General features: G+C 47.0%; 1 protein-coding gene across 1 annotated transcript in view; it reads right to left on the bottom strand.

Moving 5' to 3' along the window:
• LOC147637973 (uncharacterized) overlaps window positions 1–22,647 on the bottom strand; it is a 112,673-nt gene that overhangs the window by 45,141 nt on the left and 44,885 nt on the right. The window contains 2 exon segments of the mRNA XM_086797067.1: window positions 164–219; window positions 299–716. Of these exon segments, the coding sequence (XP_086653193.1) occupies window positions 164–219; window positions 299–716 (474 nt within the window).

The raw sequence follows: 22,647 nt of genomic DNA, 5'->3' as shown, positions 1-22,647 counted from the left end.
GCAGTGAAAAAAAACGATAACTACAGGAGGATCTTGAGCCTAAGGCCAGTCGAGAGGAAAGGGGGGAAAAAAAAAGAGAGAAGACCAAAGGAACATTTGGTGAGGAACAATGGGTACACATGGAATAAGCTCTGCAATTACTCTTAAACTTGATCTCTCTTACCTGACCCTTGCATAAACCTCCATTTTCATCCAGCAACTCATTCAATCGTTCTTCCACTGCACCAACAAAATACAAAATAATCCTGATAAATAACACAAAAGACAAACCTGATCCATGACAAGCTCATGCCATTACCTCCTTCAAAGCGACCTCCACTCGTTTCTATAGTCAATCTCTTTGTAAAACATGACTTTCTTGCACTTGATTTGGTCTTGACTTGCTTGGGGTTAACACCTTGCTTCTCACTGCTCTCACCAAGCACCCAGTTCCTTCTCGTATCAGGCATCACAAGTGGTGGGCCCACGTCAGCTTTTTCCAGTGTCTTTTTGTCTAACATAAGCTTTCTGCCCTCTATCCACCATTCTTCTTCAGAGCTTTCCTCTATCATGATAGGTTCTGGGTCTTCGTCATCAGAACCACTCTCTATTATGGAGTGTGGAGTCATTGGATCACCTCCAATAAATCCTCTGCATTCACGAGAACCGCACAGGCATTTCTTTGCTGCTGCACCACACACTCTTACATAGTTGTAGTCGAACGTGATCTCTTCTCCCTAAAACATCCATAACAAATGTATAATCAATGTAAGAAGCATGCATATTAAATTACAAACTTTAAACAGGTGCAACACGCACACCTGAACAACTTAAAACGTGAAGACTGCAAACAGGAAGCCTTCCCAACCCCCCAAAACCCCCACCAAAAAAACAAAAAAAAAAAAACAAAACTAAAGGCATTGCCACTTTTCAACCAGCCTGATGCATTGAGCATACTCCAACTCTGTCAAGGAAATGCAAGGGCACAGAGACAGAAAGAGGTTGCCCAACAGGGTCATTCTCATCCTAAAAGATGCCGGTGTGTGGCAGTTCATTACAATTAAATGACGGGGGGGTCCATGTTGGCAGTGCAGAAGCTAGCCGGGAAGGCAATATGGAAGCAAGGGGAGGACCAGGGATTGCAACCTGAGTCATGGAGGGTGATAAGTGGGGTCCGCATTCAAAGACGAGAGCAGCAAGTAACGACATGAAACTAGTGTTTGAACTGCGAGTCATGAGCATATAGCTGGATGCCTGCGGTGTGGCCTGAAAGATGGGCTATAGGTAAAATCCTGGAAGATGGGCATAGAGACGCTCATCGCAGGCAGTCAATGGAGCAAGACCAAAGCAATGCCATAAAACAATGCAGTGGCTAAAGATGTGCATGGCAGCGTACTCTGCTGCGTGAAGCATGTGCATTCATGCACACGCATCAAAATTATGCATGTCAATTCATTTGACAAAGTTCTTCTTGTTATATATATACTTTGTAAAATAATGAGAAAACCTTGTCTTTTTTGCAAATCTCTCATATGCTTCATCTTTCTAAGAAAGGCAACAAAAAAATGTTTTTTTTTTTTTTTGCTTTAACCAAAAAAAAAAAGCCTTAATGGATTGGCATTAATGAGTACTGAGGTTAATATTTTCAAAGAGTACAGAGACCTTTTCACAAGCATCAGAATCTGTAATTTACAAATAGATACTTTCATGTGTGTGTGTGTGTGTGTGTGTGTGTGTGTGTGTGGATCCAATTGTGGGAGGAGCTGTTTGCCGCGCGACCTAGCCTAGGGGTTTCTCTGCCCGCGACAAAGCCTATTTGGAGGGATTCCAACCTCTGCGCAGTGCCCAGGACCCCTCCCGACCTAGCACGACCCACGTAACTAGGGTTTTTGTCACCATTTTGTCCCTTCACTGGTCTTGGTCGGTTTGTTTTGGGGCAAGCCCATATGCAGAACAGAACCAAGGTGAGAACGGGGATTTTCCACAGAAGAAAGCTGAAGCATTCACTGGCAAATTTTGGCCTAAAAGATGGCTACAGAGTATGAGCAACATGGGATTTTATTCATTTGTAGCCACCAAGGATGCCCACACATTGGACTGTCCACCAAGATGCAACATAGACTGTCCACCAAGATGCAACTGGACTGTCCACCGCAAAGTGTGACTGGTGAGCCAACGGAGGCGCCAAGCATGGAGCATCAAGTGGAGATGCACCACCACACACAGAGGTGCATTGAAGGCAACCAACTGACACTCCAACACATCTCCACTGACTGAGACTCCACCGCATCCCCAGAGAGAGGAGATTCCACCAGAGCTACACTGCCACCTCATAGCATCCACCAAAGATAGGTGATGCCACCGACTGGACTTCAGGCATATATGGCTCCTGACCCATCTTGGAGGACATCCTTATCCTGCAGCCTTCTCTCACTTGGAGGACATCCTCATCTTGCAGTCTTCATACCACCTCACTTTGTACTGCTTGTTCTATCATCAGCTTGTGCTGTGTCGTCCTCTTCACTGTGACCTCTGCTGAGTGTGCACAGTACAGTGAAGGACATGTATCAGTGTTCTCTGAGTTGTGCAAGTGTTTTCGTGCTTTCCCCAGTCTCATCTCTTCCGTCTCTTCTTGTGTCGTGTCCCACTGCGTAGTGTCTTCTGTGTTGCACCGTGAGCATTGAGGACTTCGGACACTCTGTCCAGAGGAGAGCCACCACATAGTCTACCGGGTAACCAGCCCTGCTACAGGTACACTAAAATTTCGCACGCCTGGTGGGACGGGGTTGAGCTGCTTCCATCGCTCCCCCTCCCTAATCCCCATGTGTTTACCCATAGCCAATACTCGCTCCTCCATCCGAGAAGATTCTGCAGTTCTGTAAGCCTGGCACTATTTTCACTCCACTATGAGACGCTGGCCTACCTGGTCACATAACATCGTCTGTGTGCAGCAGATATGAGTAGCCAAGACACAGAGAGTCTGTGCAGCAAAGAAGAGCAGCCAAGAGAGAAAGGGTTTCGCCACCAGGTTGCCTTCTCTAATGGCCAAGAGAGAGTCTGTGCAGCAGAGAAAAGAGCAGCCAAGAGAGAAATGTGAGGAGCTGGTTGCTGTAACAAGTTTTCAATTCTCCGTGCCTATAGCAGCAGAGGCGGATTTCTGATGTTAACCTCTATTGCAGCACTCTATCCTTAATTACATAGTGCTCTCAGCCACTATTCTCACACCTGTATCTCTGCGCACCCTTCATACACAGCTCGGTGGTCCTTCACGTTGACTCACTGGAAGACCTTCAACACTCTCTTTACTGCTTGTGCAACCTTATGCTCATGTGCACTACTCTCCATATCACCGATTCATTCCACCCAGCCTCTGCTCGGCCTCTGTTTTCAGCCTTCGGAGTGGCTTTTTGGCTGCCGTCTCCTCAACAGTCTGCCAGGCTCCTGCCCCTTCACACTTGCCGCGTGGCACTTCTCACTTGCATTTTTTTCCCTTTAACCCTGCCGCCCACTTGTTGCTTGGCCTGTTTGTGGGGTGCCAGCAGCCACACATCCCGTTCACACTGATTACGCTGATTGCGCCCGTTAGACTCTGATCGTCCACCACTTGTTGCTGATGTGGCCTATTCGGTTATCACCTGCCCTTCGAAGTTCGTATGCTTACCAAACCACTTTTTTGCTTATCTCCTCTCTTCACAACAAATCGCCAACCTCACCACTTATCAGCTCTGCATGTTCTCATCAGTGCTGCCCCTCATAGCCATCAGCGCTACGTCCTCTTGCGGGCCAGCTCCATTGCAGGCTGCTTTAGAGCTCCCCAGTGTGAAGCTCATGAATGTCACAAAGGAGGTACAGTTCCAGATGCAGAGAAGGTCTCTACATTCCCAGGCACGTCTACCTTGTTGCGCAGCTGCACAATGCACACTGCAGCCTCTCTGTGGGGGTGACAGAAGGCTGAAACAACTCTCCCAATGGAACCTATAACTGCATTACTGTTATGGCACCAATCTCGAGGGCAGCTTCACCATCTCTTTCCCTCTCTATTTTCTGGTGAATTCTCTTCCTTTCCTCTCTATCTCATGGAGTAATCTCTCTCTCTCTCTCTCTCTCTCTCTCTCTCTCTCTCTCTCTCTTGCTCAGGCCCCCAAGGCAGCAACATAACTCTCTCTCTCTCTCTCTCTCTTCTTCCATGGCCTCCCCCTTGCGAAACCCGACGAAGGCGACCTTTAAGGTCACAAACAAGAGGATAACAAATGTGGAAAAGGAGATGAAGGAATGGAAGGCGGAGATAGAGGGATGGTGGAAGGAGAAAGCCAACTTTCTCCAAATGGTATTCAACGAGGGTAAGCAGTGGAAAGAGGAGAAGGAGGACCTCATAGCAGAAGTCAAAGACCTTCACCGGGAAGTCAACACGCTCAAAGGCATAATTTCAGCTCTTCAGAGGGAGCTTGCAGAAGGCTAAGGCAAATGGCGGACTTGAAGGTGGTGAAATTCAGCCATCCATGATAGAAGAGCTCAAGGTTATCAAGGAACAAGTACGGGCAATTAAGGAAGAAGAGAAGCAACACGAAGCAAAGACTTCCTCATGGGTGGAAGTCATCACCAAGACTCAAAGGAAGATGGATGAAGCGGAGAAGTGGATAGAGGTCGCCAAGAAGGGGAAAGGTAAGGAGATAACAACCCCTACACCTACAATCATTAACATGATTTTGGAAGAGGAACAGCGAAGACGTACACGTGCTTTGAATGTGAGGATTACCGGCCTTAAAGACGGGGATAAAGTTGAAGAGGAGGTGAAAGAGCTTATGGTGTTGATGGGGATTGACAGTCCGGCACATGCAAAAGCCTGGAGAGTGGGCAAAAAAAGCGGAGGCAATGGGGAAACATCAAAGGAAAGAGCTCTCATACTTCACTTCCCCTCTATTGAGGCGAAGAAGGAGTTCTTGAAAAGGCGACCCACTTTAAAGAATACAGGAATTTTTTCTTGGTGACGATCTTACTCTTTCACAGCTTGCACATATGAAGGAAGTCATGCCAGAGATTAGGGCGGCAAGAGAAAAGGGAAAGATAGCATTTTATAGAGAAGGGAGGGTGGTCATCGTGGAGCGACGCTCTACATGACGGTGCGAGACCTATGGGACCAAATTAAAGCTGGCAGCCTGGAACTGCAATGGATCCCTCAGACTTGATGTAGGTGCCTTTGAGGACAGCTTTAGAGATAGAGATATAGTCTTCTACTCGGAGACTCACCAAGCCCCTGGTCAGATGATGCCACAGGTGACAGGATACAGATGGGAGACAGCTTGCAGAGTAGGGACGAGATCGGTACACAGTAGTAGAGGATCAGGGGGGGTGGCAGTTCTTTTCCAGGAGGAGCTGCAACCGCTTCTACACATCCTTCGGAGAGATGATCAAGCCAGATATATGTGGGTGAGACTGAGGGCCGACACAGGCAGATTCCTATATATTGCCATATGCTATTTTGCTCCTAGTACATCGACATATGCAGCACCTAGAGGGCAGTCTCCTTTCTCTGTGCTAGATGATGACATATGGGAGTTCTCTAGGGATGGAGACATCATTCTGTTAGGGGACTTTAATGCCCGGACGGGCAACCGCCAAACAGCCTTTTATGATACCTCAGAGGAGATACTGAGAGGGCTGGACACTCTGGAAATGGGATTAGACAGACGCTCAGAGGATGTGGACTGCACAGAGTATGGGAGATATTTGGTAGATATGGGGACTGCACATGGGTTGGCCATACTTAATGGCTTGCAGAGGTTTCCGTCAACAGCAGGATTTACTTGCTTTCCACATAGACATGGTGCTAGCACAGTGGATTATGTTATGGCTATGCCGAGCTTTGTTTCATGCATTGAGGACTTCACAGTTGGATCTCGGCCCATTGGGGTAGTAGTGGATCATGCATTGTTGACACTGACCATCTCTTTTCACTTTACCACAGCTCAGAGGACACGAGGGGCAGATCACACTCGATATACTTTTACTTCAGAGACTGATGCTGTCTACAGAGATGGGATTTATAGACGTACACAGAGGAGCCAGGGAGACCTTTGGAGGAGCTGACCCATATACTGACAGAGACTTTACAGGATGCAACGAGAGAGGCATATCCACATACACAGCCTGGCCGGAGACAGCGTTCTCGGTGTATGCCCCAGAACAACTGGTATGATGAGGAGTGCAGAGAGACAAGAGCCCGACTGCAGCGGGAGGTTGCTTTGGGAGTCACTACTCACCGACAAGCGGGCCTTCCTTGCTCAGCTAGAGCAGGAATTATACCAGCTGTTCTTGAGCCAGGATTCGAGGGAGGCTTGGCGTTTGTTTCATGAGTCCTCCCCTGCTTTGGCCATCACTACTTTCCAGAGTCATGGGATACCAGGACCAAGGACCAGAGGTGTTTGGGATTGTTCTTGCTTGAGCTGCGGAGATATAGAGATAGCCTGCTTAGGCGCACAGAGAGCCAGACTCAGAGGCACATTATAGACTTCTTTAGTCCAGCCATCACTGCGCCAGATGGACCACAGCAGCAGAGCAAGACATGGATACCGCCCACACCAGCGGTACACTGATTGATCGTGCGATTGAGCTTGGGTGGTCCAGACGCCCACAACTACTACGGAGGGCATCCCAGCATATGAAGGCCTTGGACTGTTAGGGTTAGGGTTTGGAGGTGCTGCAAACACAGGCGTGGAGAAGCAGAGCGAGAACACGACTCTTTGTGTGTATTCAGATAAAGATGTGAAGTACAATAGCCACATAATAAAGTGACCTAAAAGGATGTGTTCACATGTCCGGCCATAAAATGTGCCGGGTTGACCAAAACACTTATAAACTGCTTATAAGTGACACTAAGCTAAACTGGGGGAAAAAACCTCCACTAAGTGAAGTAAAAAGTGCCCCAGTAATCTACTAATGATCACTAGCACTCCTCTGGGTGCATACACAGCATAAAACCCAACAAATCCCCTTGGAGTGATATGTGATCACTGTACATCATCCACCAAAAGGAAACAAATTCAAAGCAGTGCGGAATGCTTCGAATTTCGGACGTGGTAATGCCTTGGTGAAGATGTCTGCCACATTCTGATCTGTAGGACAGTAGATCAGACTGATATCTCCTGCCTGGAGTCTCTCCCGAACAAAATGATAGTGAATCTCAATGTGTTTCGTGCGAGCATGAAACACAGGATTCCTGGCCACAGCAATGGCACTCTGACTATCAGTATAGATAGGTGTAGGCTCCTCCACTAAAATATCCATATCAGTCATGAGACGACGCAGCCAAACACACTCAACAGTAGTAGTGCAGGCTGCTCTGTACTCTGCCTCACAAGACGAAGTGGCCACTGTGGTCTGTTTCTTGCTTAGCCAAGAAATGCACGAAGAGCCAAGAAAGAAACAATTTCCACTAGTAAAATGTCCGGTATCAAAATCACCAGCCCAATCTGAATCACTGTAAGCGTATAACTGCATGTCACCCCCTCAGGATAAAGCAATCCAAGAGACAAGGTACCCTGCAAATACCGGAATACACGCTTCACAGCTTGCCAATGTGACAACCGTGGGCTGTGCATGAATCTGCTCAACTGAGATACGGCATACTGAATATCTGGCCGTGTAGTACACAAGTAAATAAGGCACCCAACAGCCTGAGCATATGTAGTGGCATCAAAGGAAATACTGTCATCTTGTAGTGACAGTTTCATCCTAGGCTCTATAGGAGTACTAATAGGCTTGCAATCCTGAAATTTAAACTTCTCCAGAAGTTTAGCAACATACCGAGATTGCAACAACCCGATGCCTCTGTTATCCTGCACAAACTGTATGCCCAAATAGTAGTGTACAAGCCCCAAATCAGACATGTCAAATGTCTGTTGCAGTATCTCTTTAAAAGCTGCGATTTTGTCATCATTTGATCCCATGAGCAAGAGATCATCTACATAAAGACTGATGACCAGCAGATCTTTCTCTTCTTTCTTTACATACAAGGTGGCTTCTGCTGGACTGTTCACAAATCCTTGAGTGAGTAGGAAAGCATCTATCTTTGCAAACCAAGCTCGTGGAGCTTGTTTCAAACCATACAAGGCCTTTTTCAGCCTGCATACTTTCCCTTCATGACCATGTTCTGCAAAACCTATGGGCTGATATACATAAACTTCCTCCTCGAGGTCTCCATGTGATTTCTGTGTCAAAGGATAGACCCAGGATATACGAGAGAAGTCATCAATAAATGTTGCAAAATAGAAGCAACCTCCCAATGACTTCGTCTGCATGGGACCACAAAGATCACTGTGTATAAGCTGCAACTTTGCAATTGCTTGTAGAGCCTGATCACGTGGGAAGGAAAACCTATGCATTTTTCCCAAAATACATCCTTCACAAATGTGATCTGGAGGCTTCTCCATGAGAGGTAGATCTGTAAACATGTTATGTCCTGCATAAGCATAAGACTACCAAAATTTACATGCCCCATGCGAGCATGCCATAACTCCGCATCAACCATAGCTAGAGTAAGAGTGAATGCATTATAAGCAGACTGATCCACTGGCTGAAATGCATCCAACTGATAAAGTCCATGACATAATGTACCAGTAAGCATCAAGGTCAAAGCATTAGCTTTGTCTCTGACCATGCATTTATCATCATCAAAGTGGACTTGCATACCACAATGTGCTAAAGAAGAAATGGACAACAAATTCTTCTTTATCCCTGGTACATATAAGGCATCTATAAGGCCGAGAATGGAGCCATCAATGGCTGTGAGCTGAATCTCCCCAATGCCACGAACTGGATATGAAGCATTGTTGGCACACTGAACAGTTTTGCCAACAGGGGCAGGGCCAACATGACAAAACAAATCCCTGCGAGATGTGATATGCTTTGAGGCACCACTATCAAAATACCAAGTACATGCATGCTGTCATACTGAGTGCCTGTGAAGACCAAGAGGCATCATAGCTGCATGTATAGAAACAATAATCCCTGTCCTCAACAAAAGAAGCAGTCTCTGGAGGAGCTTTAGAGGCATCATTTACAGACATCCCAGATTCCTTTGCCTTTTCTTTGGCAATCCTCTTTCTACACTCTATGATGTAGTGACCTGGCTTCTTACAGTAATGGCATTTGCCCTTCTTCTTGGGCTGTCCATCACCTTTCTTGGTATCCTAAGATGAACCACCATCACCTGAATTCTGATTTGAACTCTTTGGCTGAGTTTTTCCTTTCCCCTTTTGACCTGTATAGTAAATGCTTGTTCAGCACTTGTGTTCATATTCATTTTCTTCCTCATTTGCTCTTCTTGTAGCAAGAGAGCAACAAGTTCCTGATACTTAAGGGGTTCAGCAGCATTCCTCATGCTAAGATTCAAAGAGGTATGAAAAGCCAAGTAAGATCTTGGCAAAGAGTGCAAGATGGTGGACACAAGCTGTGTCTCAGGAATAATCTCATCCACGTTGATGAGTTGCTCTCTCAAATCCTGCAACTTGTTTAAGTGGCTAGACATATCATCTCCTTCATGCATTTTCTGATTTTCCAGCTCTCTTTTCAAAAATGACAAAAATGAGATCCGAGCCTCATTACGAGCAGCATACATCTGCTCCAAAGTCACCCATGCATTCTGTGAAGAGCCAGCTGAACGAATATGAGGTATAATAGACCTCTGTACTGACAATGCAATGAGTGACAAGGCTTGTGCATCCCTGGCATCCCATGTCTTCTGAGCATTTGTTCTTTGAACAGGCAATGGCTGCCCTGGAGCCTGTACCTGTTGTCCTCGTTCACGAGCACCCCCTTGGGGAGGAGTCTCTGGAGCCAATGGACCTGGACGTGGTTCATCACCACTAACAAAATCCCAAAGACCTTTTGCCACAAGCACATTTTTCAGCATAAAACTCCACAAGGAGTAGTTCGTGCCGTCCAATTTGTCTTCCTTAGACAAATACGTGAATACATCACTCTGCTGTTGATTTGCCATTATGCCTATGCACAATGTTGTACCTGTGTATCAAAAAACCCAATAGCAAGAACCCTGAAAGCAACTGTACTCCACTGAATACAGTTCACCCAAATATGCCTGCACTCTCAATCCTCTGAATGTGCAACTCAATGCACCAGTGACTAAGTAGAGCAGCAAAAATGGCTTACACAATGCCAAAATGCCCAAAAATTGCCCAAAGTTACTGCACCCAAAACCTTGCAAAAAAACCTGTAGATTTCTTTGCAAGAAAGTCTGCCTGTATCTGCCTGTAGATTTTCACAAAGAAAATAAAAATGCCCAATATTCAAAACTTGTAATGCTTACCACAGTTGTAATGTACTGAGTAGGTTGTGGTAGTTGTAATGCAAAGTACAGTTGACTGTACTGTGCAGGTACAGTCGACTGGTACTGTACGGAAGCAGTGCTGAAGCTGTCGGTACGGAACAGCAGGTACTGTTGACTGGTACGGAACAGGTACGGAACACTGATTGCTGCTGGTCGCCTGTGCTGATAGCTGTACGGCTGTCTGCGCAGGTGTGTACAGAGGACTGTACGGAGCAGGGCGACCACAGTACAGTACTGAAACAGTCGACTAGTGCTGTGTCGACTGTATGCAGGTACAGTCGGCGCTGACTTGTACGGAGAAGGCACAGATGTACGGAACAGTAGCTGCTGGCGAACTGGTACCTGGTACGGAAGGCTGCAGGCGAAGCTGTTGCTTGCGAGGCTGTACGGTCAGTGCAGTACGGACAGTACGAAAGGCTGCAGGCGAAGCTGTTGCTGGCGTGGCTGTTCGGTCAGTGTAGTACGGAAGGCTGCAGTGTACGGGCAGGGCAAGGGCAGGCCAACGATGCTCTGATACCAAATGAAGGCCTTGGACTGTTAGGGTTAGGGTTTGGAGGTGCTGCAAACACAGGCGTGGAGAACAGAGCGAGAACACGACTCTGTGTGTGTATTCAGATAAAGATGTGAAGTACAATATCCACATAATAAAGTGACCTAAAAGGATGTGTTCACATGTCCGGCCATAAAATGTGTCGGGTGGACCAAAACACTTATAAACTCCTTATAAGTGATACTAAGCTAAACTGGGGGGAAAAAACCTTGAAGACGTTAATATAACATTTCATTCTCTCTCTCTCTCTCTCTCTCTCTCTCTCTCTCTCTCTCTCTCTCTCTCCAACTCGTGGTAAATTCTCCCTTTTTCTCTCTTTAAATCCTGTGGTGGATTTTCCGTCTTCTCTTCTCTTCTCCCTCTGTATCCTGTGATGAATGTTTCTCTTCCCTTATCTCTCTACTTCTACATCCTATGGTGGATAGCTCTCTCTCTCTCTCTCTCTCTCTCTCTCTCTCTCTCTCTCTCTCTCTGCCTCTGCGTATCCTGTGGTGGCTATTTTACTCTTGCTTTCTCTATCTCCCTTTCTATATCTGGTGGTGGATTTTCCTCTCTTTCTGTCTTCTTAGTGTGTTTTGTTTCCCCCTCGTGCATCATTTTCTTGCCCATGCCTCATTGTGTAATGTACAACCACTATGGTCGCCCAACAATCACTCTTCCCTCGTATGTTCTGGTTGCTGATGGTTATCTTTGTGATTGGGTTAGTGGAAGCTTCGGTAGTATGCACGTGTGTAAGCAATTGATGCATTTTATACATGGTGATTCCCCGTGATGGTGAATCCTTGTTCTTGGATTGTGGTCGTTCATGGTGATACTTATGTATGGAAATTATGTGCTCCTGACCCATCTTGGAAGACATCCTTATCCCGCAGCCTTCTCTCACTTGGAGGACATCCTCATCTTGCAACATTCATACCACCTCACTTTGTACTGCTTGTTCTATCATCAGCTTCTGCTTTGTCATCCTCTTCACTGTGACCTCTGCTGAGTGTGCCCAATACAGTGAAGGACATGTATTAGTGTTCTCTGAGTTGTGCAAGTGTTTTCGTGCTTTCCACAATCTCCTCTCTTCCGTCTCTTCTTATGTCGTGTCCCGCTGTGTAGTGTCTTCTATGTTCCGCCGTGAGCATTGAGGACTCCAGACATACTGTCCAGTGGAGAGCCACCACAGTGTGTACCGGGCAACCAGCCCTGCTCTACGGGTACACTAAAATTTGGCACGCCTGGTGGGACCCTCCAAACTGGGAGTCCTGATAGCTGACCTTTTCTTTCGAGTTGCGTCCTTTTGTTGTGTCCTTTATCCATGTCGTATTGTAAAGCCTTCCGTGTTGCGTCCTCTCTGCATGCCCAATACACGCTCCTGTGGTAGTCCGGTGAGTCCATCCAAAAGTCCTCTTTCAATTCGCTGCTACAGTCGGAAGAGGTTCAGCTACTTGCCACCTAGAGAACCTCTTGCACCCCTTCCTATGGCGGCTAACCTCGGTAACCCCACCCTTGGCAACAAGGGAGGCCAAGCCAACCCTCCTGGTCCAGCCCATCCTCCTAGCGTAGAACTCCTTTCCAAGGTAATGGGCCGACGAGTCAACGTCAAGCTCCCCCCCTTCAAAGGATCATCCACTGAGGATGTGGATGACCACATCCGACAGTTCATCTCCACTTGTAAGAGCCGAGGTCCACTCTGAAGGTTCTGCAGTCAAGTGGTTCAGTCAGTTTCTAATCGACCACTTTACACAAACTGGACCACTCTGAAGGATACCTTCCTCCGGACCTTCCGTCCTGGTTACTATGAGGACCACATTCTCCAAGAGCTAGGGTTGCTCCAACTGTTACCAGGAGAGAGTGTCGGAACTCATGACACGGACCACAGTGCTAGTGGCCCGCCTACCGACTTACCTTGGTGAGTTCAGAAGATAAAGATTGCTCCTACCTCAAGGGGTTCCGTGAACTCCATCAACAACCTTCTTCCCACGCCCCCTCAATAGTCCACAATCTTGCACATTATGCCACAGTTGTTGTTGTTGTTCCACAACCCTTCCATGCTGCTAACCCCCCTCCTTGCCCACCCACTCCCAAGGTGACCTTCCTTCCACCACTCATCCCTAACCCTCCTACACCAACCACCATGGCAACAACCCCTATGAATCGGCTTAGTAGAAGGAGTCATTGTAGTCATCCAAGGGATTCCATTCGTACTCAACTTTGTAGTGATCCGGCTTCCTGAAGTCAGAGGGGCTTACTCTTTACTCATTGGTCATCCATGGCTTAGGAGTACAGGTGTTCTACATGCTTGGCGTTCCAACCGATTGTGGATTCCACAAGAGCATGGCCCTAGGAGCTCAAACTGGAGGAAGGCCTGGATCAAGGGATCCGTGGCACCACAGTAGCCCCCATTTCTTCTTCCAACTCTCCGCCCACCACTTCTTGTCCGACGACAAAAAAAGGCCTTGTTCCCCATGGTGATGAGTCAGAACTCCTTGATTACCTCCAAGCCATGGAAAGCCTGACATCCTACATGGTGGACATCATAGAAATACCACAGGCTTCCGCCCAACTCTCCTCTGAGCACTATGAGGCTTTAGGCCTAGGAGAACCAGTCACGTGTCACCACAGAGGCCGTAAGACGGCCAAATCTCTTCCCAAGGTGGAACAGCTCTCCACATCACCTCCCGCAACTCTTCCACGAACTCCCACAGAGAACCTCACCTCAGGTGTCTAAGGACACTCCAAACTTCCCGGTGGAGGAGTGTCCTAAGTCTTCGACGGAAGACCACTATGGTACCTTCCCAATCTACCACCAGCCCGCACACAACCCCGACCTCCTCTCCAAAGCAGCTGAGACAAGGGAACCAGTCGATCTGCCATCTTGCCAAGACCTTGTCCAGGAGTTCAACCTCGGCACTTCTGAGGAACCTCGTCCCATCCTCTTAGTCTCTTGGCTGTGGGATCACCCCACCCTCCTTGACCAAGTTGTTGCCTTCTTCCGCTCATATAAGGACATCTTTGCATGGACATACAGGGACTTGGAAGGCATTCCAGAAGTTATTTGTGTCCACACCATTCCACTCCAAAAGGGTTCTCAATCCATTCGTGGGCACGCTTACAAGCTCAACCCAAAGTATGCAAAGGCTGCCAAAGTGGAGCTAGAAAAGATGGAGGACACCCACATCATTTCTCGAGTGTGGAACACTCTGACTAGGTCTCCCCCATGGTGATCTCTCCAAAGAAAAAGACCAATAAGATCCGTGTCGGTGTGGACTTCCGCTCTCTCGACAAAGCTACTATCAAGGATGGGTTTCCCCTTCCTTTCATGGATTGGGTCTTAGAGAATAATGCCGGGCATGCCCTCTACAACTTTATGAATGGTTTTAGTGGATATAACCAACTCACCATCCACCTGGATGACCGTACGAAGACCACTTTCGTCACCCAATAGGGCACCTACGTCTACAACCAGATGCCCTTCGGACTGTGTGATACTCCGGCCACTTTCAAACCTCCTCAGCTTTCTCCGTACTTTCATTGATGATTTTACTAATTTCACCGCTACTCAACTTGTCTCTAAGGTAGAGGCCTTTTCAGAACATCTTTCTCAATTAGCTCTGGTCTTTGCCAAGTGTCGCTCCTCCCAACTCTGCCTTAACACCCTTAGAGGAGCAATGGGAATTTCACCAAAAGAAGTGCTAGCGCTAGCCAAGGATGCAATGCGAAGTCCTATGAGAAGGACTGTAGAGCGCGGAGGGATGCACGGAGGGTATCCAACTCGGCGGCCTGGGCCCGTAAAGAGACCAGCTCCTGACTCTGCTGCTCCACTAGAGCGCATAATCCATCCACCTCCTCAGCATGATTGGAAGATGAAGAGCGGAGATGGGAGAGCTCGGACTCTCTTTCCTGTAGGCATTGCTCGAGAGTGGACACCTAAATCTGGAACATAGTTGTTACGAGCGTCAAGGCGCACCTCTAACCGTTGGAGGCATTCGAGGCGTACGAGTCTTCCGAGGGTTCGAGGCTTTGTTTGAGGCATCTAGGCATAGTGGATTTTTTATTGACCGTTTCTGCCCATTTCTGACCGTTTGGGATTTTCCCGTTTATGCCCGGTTTTGTCCATTTGAGTCTCTAGACGAGGGCTATAAGGGCCCCTCTAAGCTCTCAAGACTCTCACACACTCTCTCTCAAGTCTCTCCCTCTCTCATACACACTCTCTCTTCCTTTCTTAAGGCTTAAACCTTGCTCAAGGCAGCCTCTCTCACACACTTCAGAGCATCATTGCGAGGCATCGGGCTCGTCCGACCAGGCATCTCACTATGGCAGATATCCAGGCCATCCGGCAGAGACCCATGCTAGAGCTCCCAGGATGATTACGACTCCAGCCATATACTGTTGTACTCACTGTCACTTTTGTACTCCCCCATATTCCTGTATTCATGTACTCATTACCCCATTTTGACTAGTAGAATTAGCTTCCCACTCTCCCTAGTTGCTGCTTCCGGATGCCCCCTACTGATGTATTGTGGGGCTAGATACTTACCTTCAGTTCTTTCTTTTCTTTTCCAGACAGTGTATCAGATGTCACATGGTTGTAACTTTGGTCTCATAGGTCACTTTGGCCTTTTGAAGACGTTAATATAACATTTCATTTCATTTCTCTCCCTCTCTCATACACACCCAAGTGACGACCTCTCTCATATATATATATATATATATATATATATATATATATATATATATATATATATATATATGTATATATATATATATGTATATATGTATATATATATGTATATATGTATATATATATGTATATGTCACCATTGAGCTATCTAATGGTCCTCTTATCTTCTTGTGTGAGCTTTGGGCTCTGGATGAGCATACTCCGTAGTGGTGCTCCATCGCTAGGACTGGCACGGCGTGATTCGTAGTGCCAGGGACGGGTGGATTGCACACGGTGTATGTTTCTGGATTACCACCGCTAGGACTGGCACGGCGTGATTCGTAGTGCCAGGGACGGGTGGATTGTACACTGTGTGTGTACCTGGAATTGACTTTCCGGTGGGCCTGTTTGTGCCCGGAAATGTCAAGTATTGTGCAAGTACATGAACGGAGATTATCCTTTAACAATGTTGCATTGTGCACTCATGTTTGCCTGCCTTTGAAATGTTTTCGCGTGAACTGGTTTCGTTTGCATGCCTGACATGTGTGTCTAGCTCAGGGGTCGGGGACGCCCTCCCGTGAGCCGTGGAATGCCTTGTCTTCTGACAAGTTTTGTGGCGTGTGAACAGGTGGGAAATCCTTATTTTAATAAGAGTTTTAAGTTATAAGCCTTATAACTTACAGGTTTCATACTTCATTAAAAGTAGGTGGACACTTTATAAGTGTGGGCACCCTCTTTTGGCCTGGGCACCCTTTTATAGCATGTGGGGTGGGGGTTGGCCACCTACCCCACCTACCACACCCAATCCTTTGCATGGGAAGAAGGCGCCTCACTTCCAGCCCTCTCCCTTGCATTTTGGAGGAGAAAAACACAACTGCTTGCTGGGATTTAGAAAAAAACAGGCTGTACAGCAGCTAGAGCACTCAATATTCTCATGAAACAGGTTGTACAGCTCCTATTCCAACTATTGTTTGAGGACTGAACCACACAGCAGGTACAGCAGGTATATTACCCTCATTTCTTGCTGATTCTGGTCGTACAGTAGGTACAGCAGGTACAGGAAGTACAATATCATCATTGCCTGTTGATTCTGGCCGTGCAGCAGCCTTGGAACCCTTTTCCCATGGACTGAATGGTACAGCTTCTCTCTTTTCACTTCCACGCGTGGATTCAGGTCTGGACAGCTCTCTTTTTCTCTCACGTGTGTACTCAAAACAGTTAGCAGGAGCCCTCTTCACTCCCACGTGTGATTCAGGTCAGACCAGTGGGGTTATCCGCGTGGATTTAGGTCATACGCATTCCCTACAAGTGGCCCAGGTTGTTTCACTCTTCCTACTGGCTGTACGGTGGCTCCAGAAGATTTTCATCGCGAAGAATGAGGAATTCTCCTGCTCTCCTATGTCTGGACTCCTCTTCCATTCACCGAGTCAACTCCGTGAGGGTGCCCCATCGCTAGGACTGGCACGGCGTGATCCGTAGTGCCAGGGACGGGTGGATTGCACGCGGAGTGTGACTCTGGAAGGTGCTATGGACGGGGCAGCCCTTAGTGACTGCAGACTCGACATCAACAAACATATTTGGGTTTGATACTTTGTTTTTCATTGTGCATTGCTTATTGGAAATCTGGCCTTGGGCCCGTGTACTTGTAACAAATTCTCCCAAGAAATAATATCAATCCTTGGGGGGGGGCCGGCCGTTCCGGCCTCAGTGTGGTGTCATCTATCTATGCTCAGAGTTGTTAATTTCTTTTTATTGCTATTTTGTCTTGTGCTATTGTCTTTAAGAGTGTATATTAAAGTGCTAATTGGAGAAGTGAGTCCAGGAAGGGGTGACCCTTGCTTGGGTCTCGTTTCAGTGGTATCAGAGCACGGATCTTCCTTTTTCTACATTGGGAGACGATCCAAAGGCTTCCTGACCACTCTCCATTAGTGACTTTACTCTTATTATGGCTAGCCAAGCAAGTAGTAAGGAAGTGCCAAATTCAAAGGGGCACTCCAGTGGAACACAAGCAAGTGGACGGATGCCTTATGCCCGTGATCATGTATGGTTGGGACAGCCGTCCCGTGGCAAGGAGAAAATGCAGGAGCAAGAGCAAGAGCCAAGTGCCATGAATGCTGAAATTCAGCGTATGCGAGAGCTTCTCCATGCCAGGGAGATGGAATTGGCCAGCCTACGTGAGGACCCACACATTCAACAAGTGCTAGATGCAAAGAAAAAGGAGGCAACCGTCTTTCAAGACTTTGAAGCTTTGGCTCGTGGATCAGGGCTGAAACCTCGTGAGCTAGCTCTTTCATTCTTAGTGGACAAGGGTGATGTATTGCAGGGCCAGGATGGGGAGCTTGTTATAAAGAGATCTCCATTGGTGGACATGCCTGGGATAGCCTCTCCAAAGCTGAAATCTGCTGTCCACAAAGAGGAGCCTTCCATTCCCGACGTGATTCTACCTTACATGGGAGGCATAGCCATGCCTATGAAGGTAACATTACTTCTAGAGATGATCGTTACAAGCCTCATTCTTCATCTTTGCAGGTTTCTCATGGGCTTAGAGAGCACCGACATCCCCGTACTACTACTTTACCAATTGAACTCTCCCGTGAAGAGCCATTTCTTCATGCTCCCATCTCCACACCCTCTCCGGATCATGCTTATGCTGCAAGAGATAGTGGTGGGGCTACACACATGCATGCAGGTACAGCACATGGTTCATGTCCACCTATGCCACCTATGTATGCAGGAGCATCTATGGATGCCAGGGCTGATCCACATAAACGTGGAATCAAGATGAAGCATGGGGATTATGAGCATCATGTTCATAAGCAAAAGGAATTCAAAGCCGGGGACAAATCCGTCAAGTTCGAGACATATCATGGTGAGTTTGATGCTTCCAAGGCTATGTCATTTGTTTCCCAGTTTGACATTGCTTTTAGTGATGAGGATTTTTCAGAAAAGTCCAAGGTGAGGCATGCCAGCATGTTCTTGAAGGGCACGGCCGCTCATTGGTGGCTTGCAGAAAAGCTCTCAGGCACTCCCGTGGACACTTGGGCTGAATTCAAAACTAGATTCTATGTCCAATTCTTACCCCCTAATGCCAAGAAGAACATCCGCAAGAAGTGGGATTGGGTTAAGCAGAATGAAGGTGAGTCAGTTCATGCTTATGTATCCAAGTTTTGGAAAACACTCTTGGAAGACGGGTAGTCACGGTCCTTGGAACTATAAGGTAAATACCATCATGTTTAGGCCTCAAGCAAGTTAGGGATTCCAAATGCTCCTGCCACTTTTAACCGTATGATGGACAGGATTTTTAGAGATCATCGATCTTTCACTGGAGTTTTCTTCGATGACATCTTGGTTTATTCCAAGAGTGAAGAAGAGCACAGAAAGCATTTGGCCATAGTCTTTGAAGAACTGCAAAAGCATAGACTTCACATCAATGCTAAGAAGAGTGAGTTCTTCCTCTCCGAAATTCATTATCTTGGGCATATTGTTTCTCAAGATGGCATACGAATGGATCCCGCCAAGATTGAGGCTATCAAGAATTGGCCTGAACTCAAGTCAGTGCATGAGGTTCGTAGTTTTCTTGGGTTATGCTCATACTACAGACGGTTCATATGGCATTTTGCTTTGATTGCTGCCCCTCTTCATCAGTTGACAAAGAAGAAAGTCCCCTTTCAGTGGACTTCATTGGAAAGCAAAGCTTTCTATTCACTAAAGGATGCAATCATATCTGGGCCCGTGTTGATCATTCCTGACTTGCACAAGCCATTCTTTGTGGAATGTGATGCATGTGGAGATTGTTTAGGTGCTGTCCTAAACCAGGAAGGACACCCCGTGGCATTTGAAAGCCGCCGTTTGCGTGATACGGAGCTTTCTTTGGGGATCTATGAGAAGGAGCTATTGGCAGTGGTTCATGCATTGACCATATGGAGCACTATCTTCTAGGTGCAGAGTTTATGGTGAAGACCGACAACCAAAGCTTGCGGTATTTTCTCACACAAACTAAGCTCTCAGAGAAGCATATGCGGATGGCAAATTTCCTCTCTATGTTTCATTTTCAGATTGTGCATACACCGGGAAAGAAGAATGTGGTGGCCGATGCATTGTCTCGAAGGCCGTATATAGCTTCTATCTCTATTGCCTCTCATGGAGATTTGTCGTCTATGCAAAATAAGTACCATATAGATGCTGATTTTTCAGATTTATGGGCTGATTTGGTCGCTGGTCATACTCATGCATCATATGTGATCAAAGATGGGTATCTCCTTAAAGATAATTGCCTTTGTGTGCTCACAGATTTGAGGCAAAAAGTGTTGGAAGAATGCCATGCTCCACCGTATGCAGGACATAGAGGTATTCTACCTACTACTCATATGGTTGAACGCTACTTCTTTTGGCCAGGGATGAGGAAGGACATTGAGGCTTATGTACGTGCTTGCCTCACTTGCCAAAAGGTCAAGTTTGATCGTCAGAAGTCTCCTGGATTGCTTCTACCATTGCCTATTCCCTCGCAGCCATGGGAGAGTATAGCTATGGATTTCATCATGGATTTGCCTCGCACTCAGCAAGGTAATGATGCTATATGGACTATCGTTGACCGGTTTAGCAAGCAAGCTCATTTCTTGCCGGTCAAGAAAACGATCAAGGCAGATCATATGGCAAAAGTTTTCTTATCACAGGTATTCAAGCATCATGGTATGCCTAAATCTATTGTGGGTGACCGTGATCCTCGAACTACCAGTCTCTTCTGGAGAGCACTTTTTGACAGTATGGGCACAAAGCTGAATTTTTCATCCGCTTTTCATCCTCAAACCGATGGTCAAAGTGAAGCAGCAAATTCAGCCGTATTGGACCTTCTCAAATGCTATGTGGCTGATCAAAAGACTTTGTGGGAAAAGTATTTGCCACTTGTCGAGTTTGCATACAATAACACGGTGCATGCTTCTACTGGGAAGGCTCCCTTTGAGATAGTTTATGGCAAAGTGGTATTGCCTCCCATCCTACGTACTAAGGATGAGATTTTTGCTGCTGATGACTTTATCAGGGACTTGGATGTTGCCTTTGCACAGGTTCGGACAGCCATAGCCCGTTCTCAAGAGAAGCATAAGAAGGCTGCAGACAAGCATAGAAAGCATTTGGATGTCAAGGTAAATGATTGGGTATTGCTGAAATTCGAAAAAGCTAGACTCCGTAAGAGATCTGGTAAGGAGGGGATGTTTCCCAAGCTCTCATCCAGGTATTATGGGCCTTTCAAGGTCATTGAGCAGATCAATGAAGTTGCTTTTCGTTTAGCATTGCCATCCCATTGGAAGATACATAATGCTTTCCATGTTAGCCTCTTACGAAAGTATGTGGGTACGGAACCAAGTCTTCCTATCATTGAGGATCCACCAGAAGTGGATGAGTTGGAAGAGATTTTGCAACCGGAGCAGATTGTGTTCCGTAAAGAGCGTAAGTTATCTGCAGGCAAGCTTGTGAGACGCTATTTGGTGAAGTTCAAGAACTATCTCCCCATTGATGCTAAGTGGGTTGATGAGGACTACTTCAAAGATTATCCACAGCTTCTCCATGACTATTTGGAAGCTTTTCAGTTGCGGACAACTGTTTAGAAGACGGGGAGATGTCACCATTGAGCTATCTAATGGTCCTCTTATCTTCTTGTGTGAGCTTTGGGCTCTGGATGAGCATACTCCGTAGTGGTGCTCCATCGCTAGGACTGGCACGGCGTGATTCGTAGTGCCAGGGACGGGTGGATTGCACACGGTGTATGTTTCTGGATTACCACCGCTAGGACTGGCACGGCGTGATTCGTAGTGCCAGGGACGGGTGGATTGTACACTGTGTGTGTACCTGGAATTGACTTTCCGGTGGGCCTGTTTGTGCCCGGAAATGTCAAGTATTGTGCAAGTACATGAACGGAGATTATCCTTTAACAATGTTGCATTGTGCACTCATGTTTGCCTACCTTTGAAATGTTTTCGCGTGAACTGGTTTCGTTTGCATGCCTGACGTGTGTGTCTAGCTCAGGGGTCGGGGACGCCCTCCCGTGAGCCGTGGAATGCCTTGTCTTCTGACAGGTTTTGTGGCGTGTGAACAGGTGGGAAATCCTTATTTTAATAAGAGTTTTAAGTTATAAGCCTTATAACTTACAGGTTTCATACTTCATTAAAAGTAGGTGGACACTTTATAAGTGTGGGCACCCTCTTTTGGCCTGGGCACCCTTTTATAGCATGTGGGGTGGGGGTTGGCCACCTACCCCACCTACCACACCCAATCCTTTGCATGGGAAGAAGGCGCCTCACTTCCAGCCCTCTCCCTTGCATTTTGGAGGAGAAAAACACAACTGCTTGCTGGGATTTAGAAAAAAACAGGCTGTACAGCAGCTGGAGCACTCAATATTCTCATGAAACAGGTTGTACAGCTCCTATTCCAACTATTGTTTGAGGACTGAACCACACAGCAGGTACAGCAGGTATATTACCCTCATTTCTTGCTGATTCTGGTCGTACAGTAGGTACAGCAGGTACAGGAAGTACAATATCATCATTGCCTGTTGATTCTGGCCGTGCAGCAGCCTTGGAACCCTTTTCCCATGGACTGAATGGTACAGCTTCTCTCTTTTCACTTCCACGCGTGGATTCAGGTCTGGACAGCTCTCTTTTTCTCTCACGTGTGTACTCAAAACAGTTAGCAGGAGCCCTCTTCACTCCCACGTGTGATTCAGGTCAGACCAGTGGGGTTATCCGCGTGGATTTAGGTCATACGCATTCCCTACAAGTGGCCCAGGTTGTTTCACTCTTCCTACTGGCTGTACGGTGGCTCCAGAAGATTTTCATCGCGAAGAATGAGGAATTCTCCTGCTCTCCTATGTCTGGACTCCTCTTCCATTCACCGAGTCAACTCCGTGAGGGTGCCCCATCGCTAGGACTGGCACGGCGTGATCCGTAGTGCCAGGGACGGGTGGATTGCACGCGGAGTGTGACTCTGGAAGGTGCTATGGACGGGGCAGTCCTTAGTGACTGCAGACTCGGCATCAACAAACATATTTGGGTTTGATACTTTGTTTTTCATTGTGCATTGCTTATTGGAAATCTGGCCTTGGGCCCGTGTACTTGTAACAAATTCTCCCAA

The sequence above is a fragment of the Cibotium barometz genome, chromosome 5 (genome assembly GCF_041138505.1).
Source record: "Cibotium barometz isolate CiBa-2024 chromosome 5, ASM4113850v1, whole genome shotgun sequence".
In the NCBI taxonomy this organism is placed as follows: Eukaryota; Viridiplantae; Streptophyta; class Polypodiopsida; order Cyatheales; family Cibotiaceae; genus Cibotium; species Cibotium barometz.
Note: the sequence above shows the minus strand (reverse complement) of the source record. Positions and strands in the feature narration are given on the sequence as shown.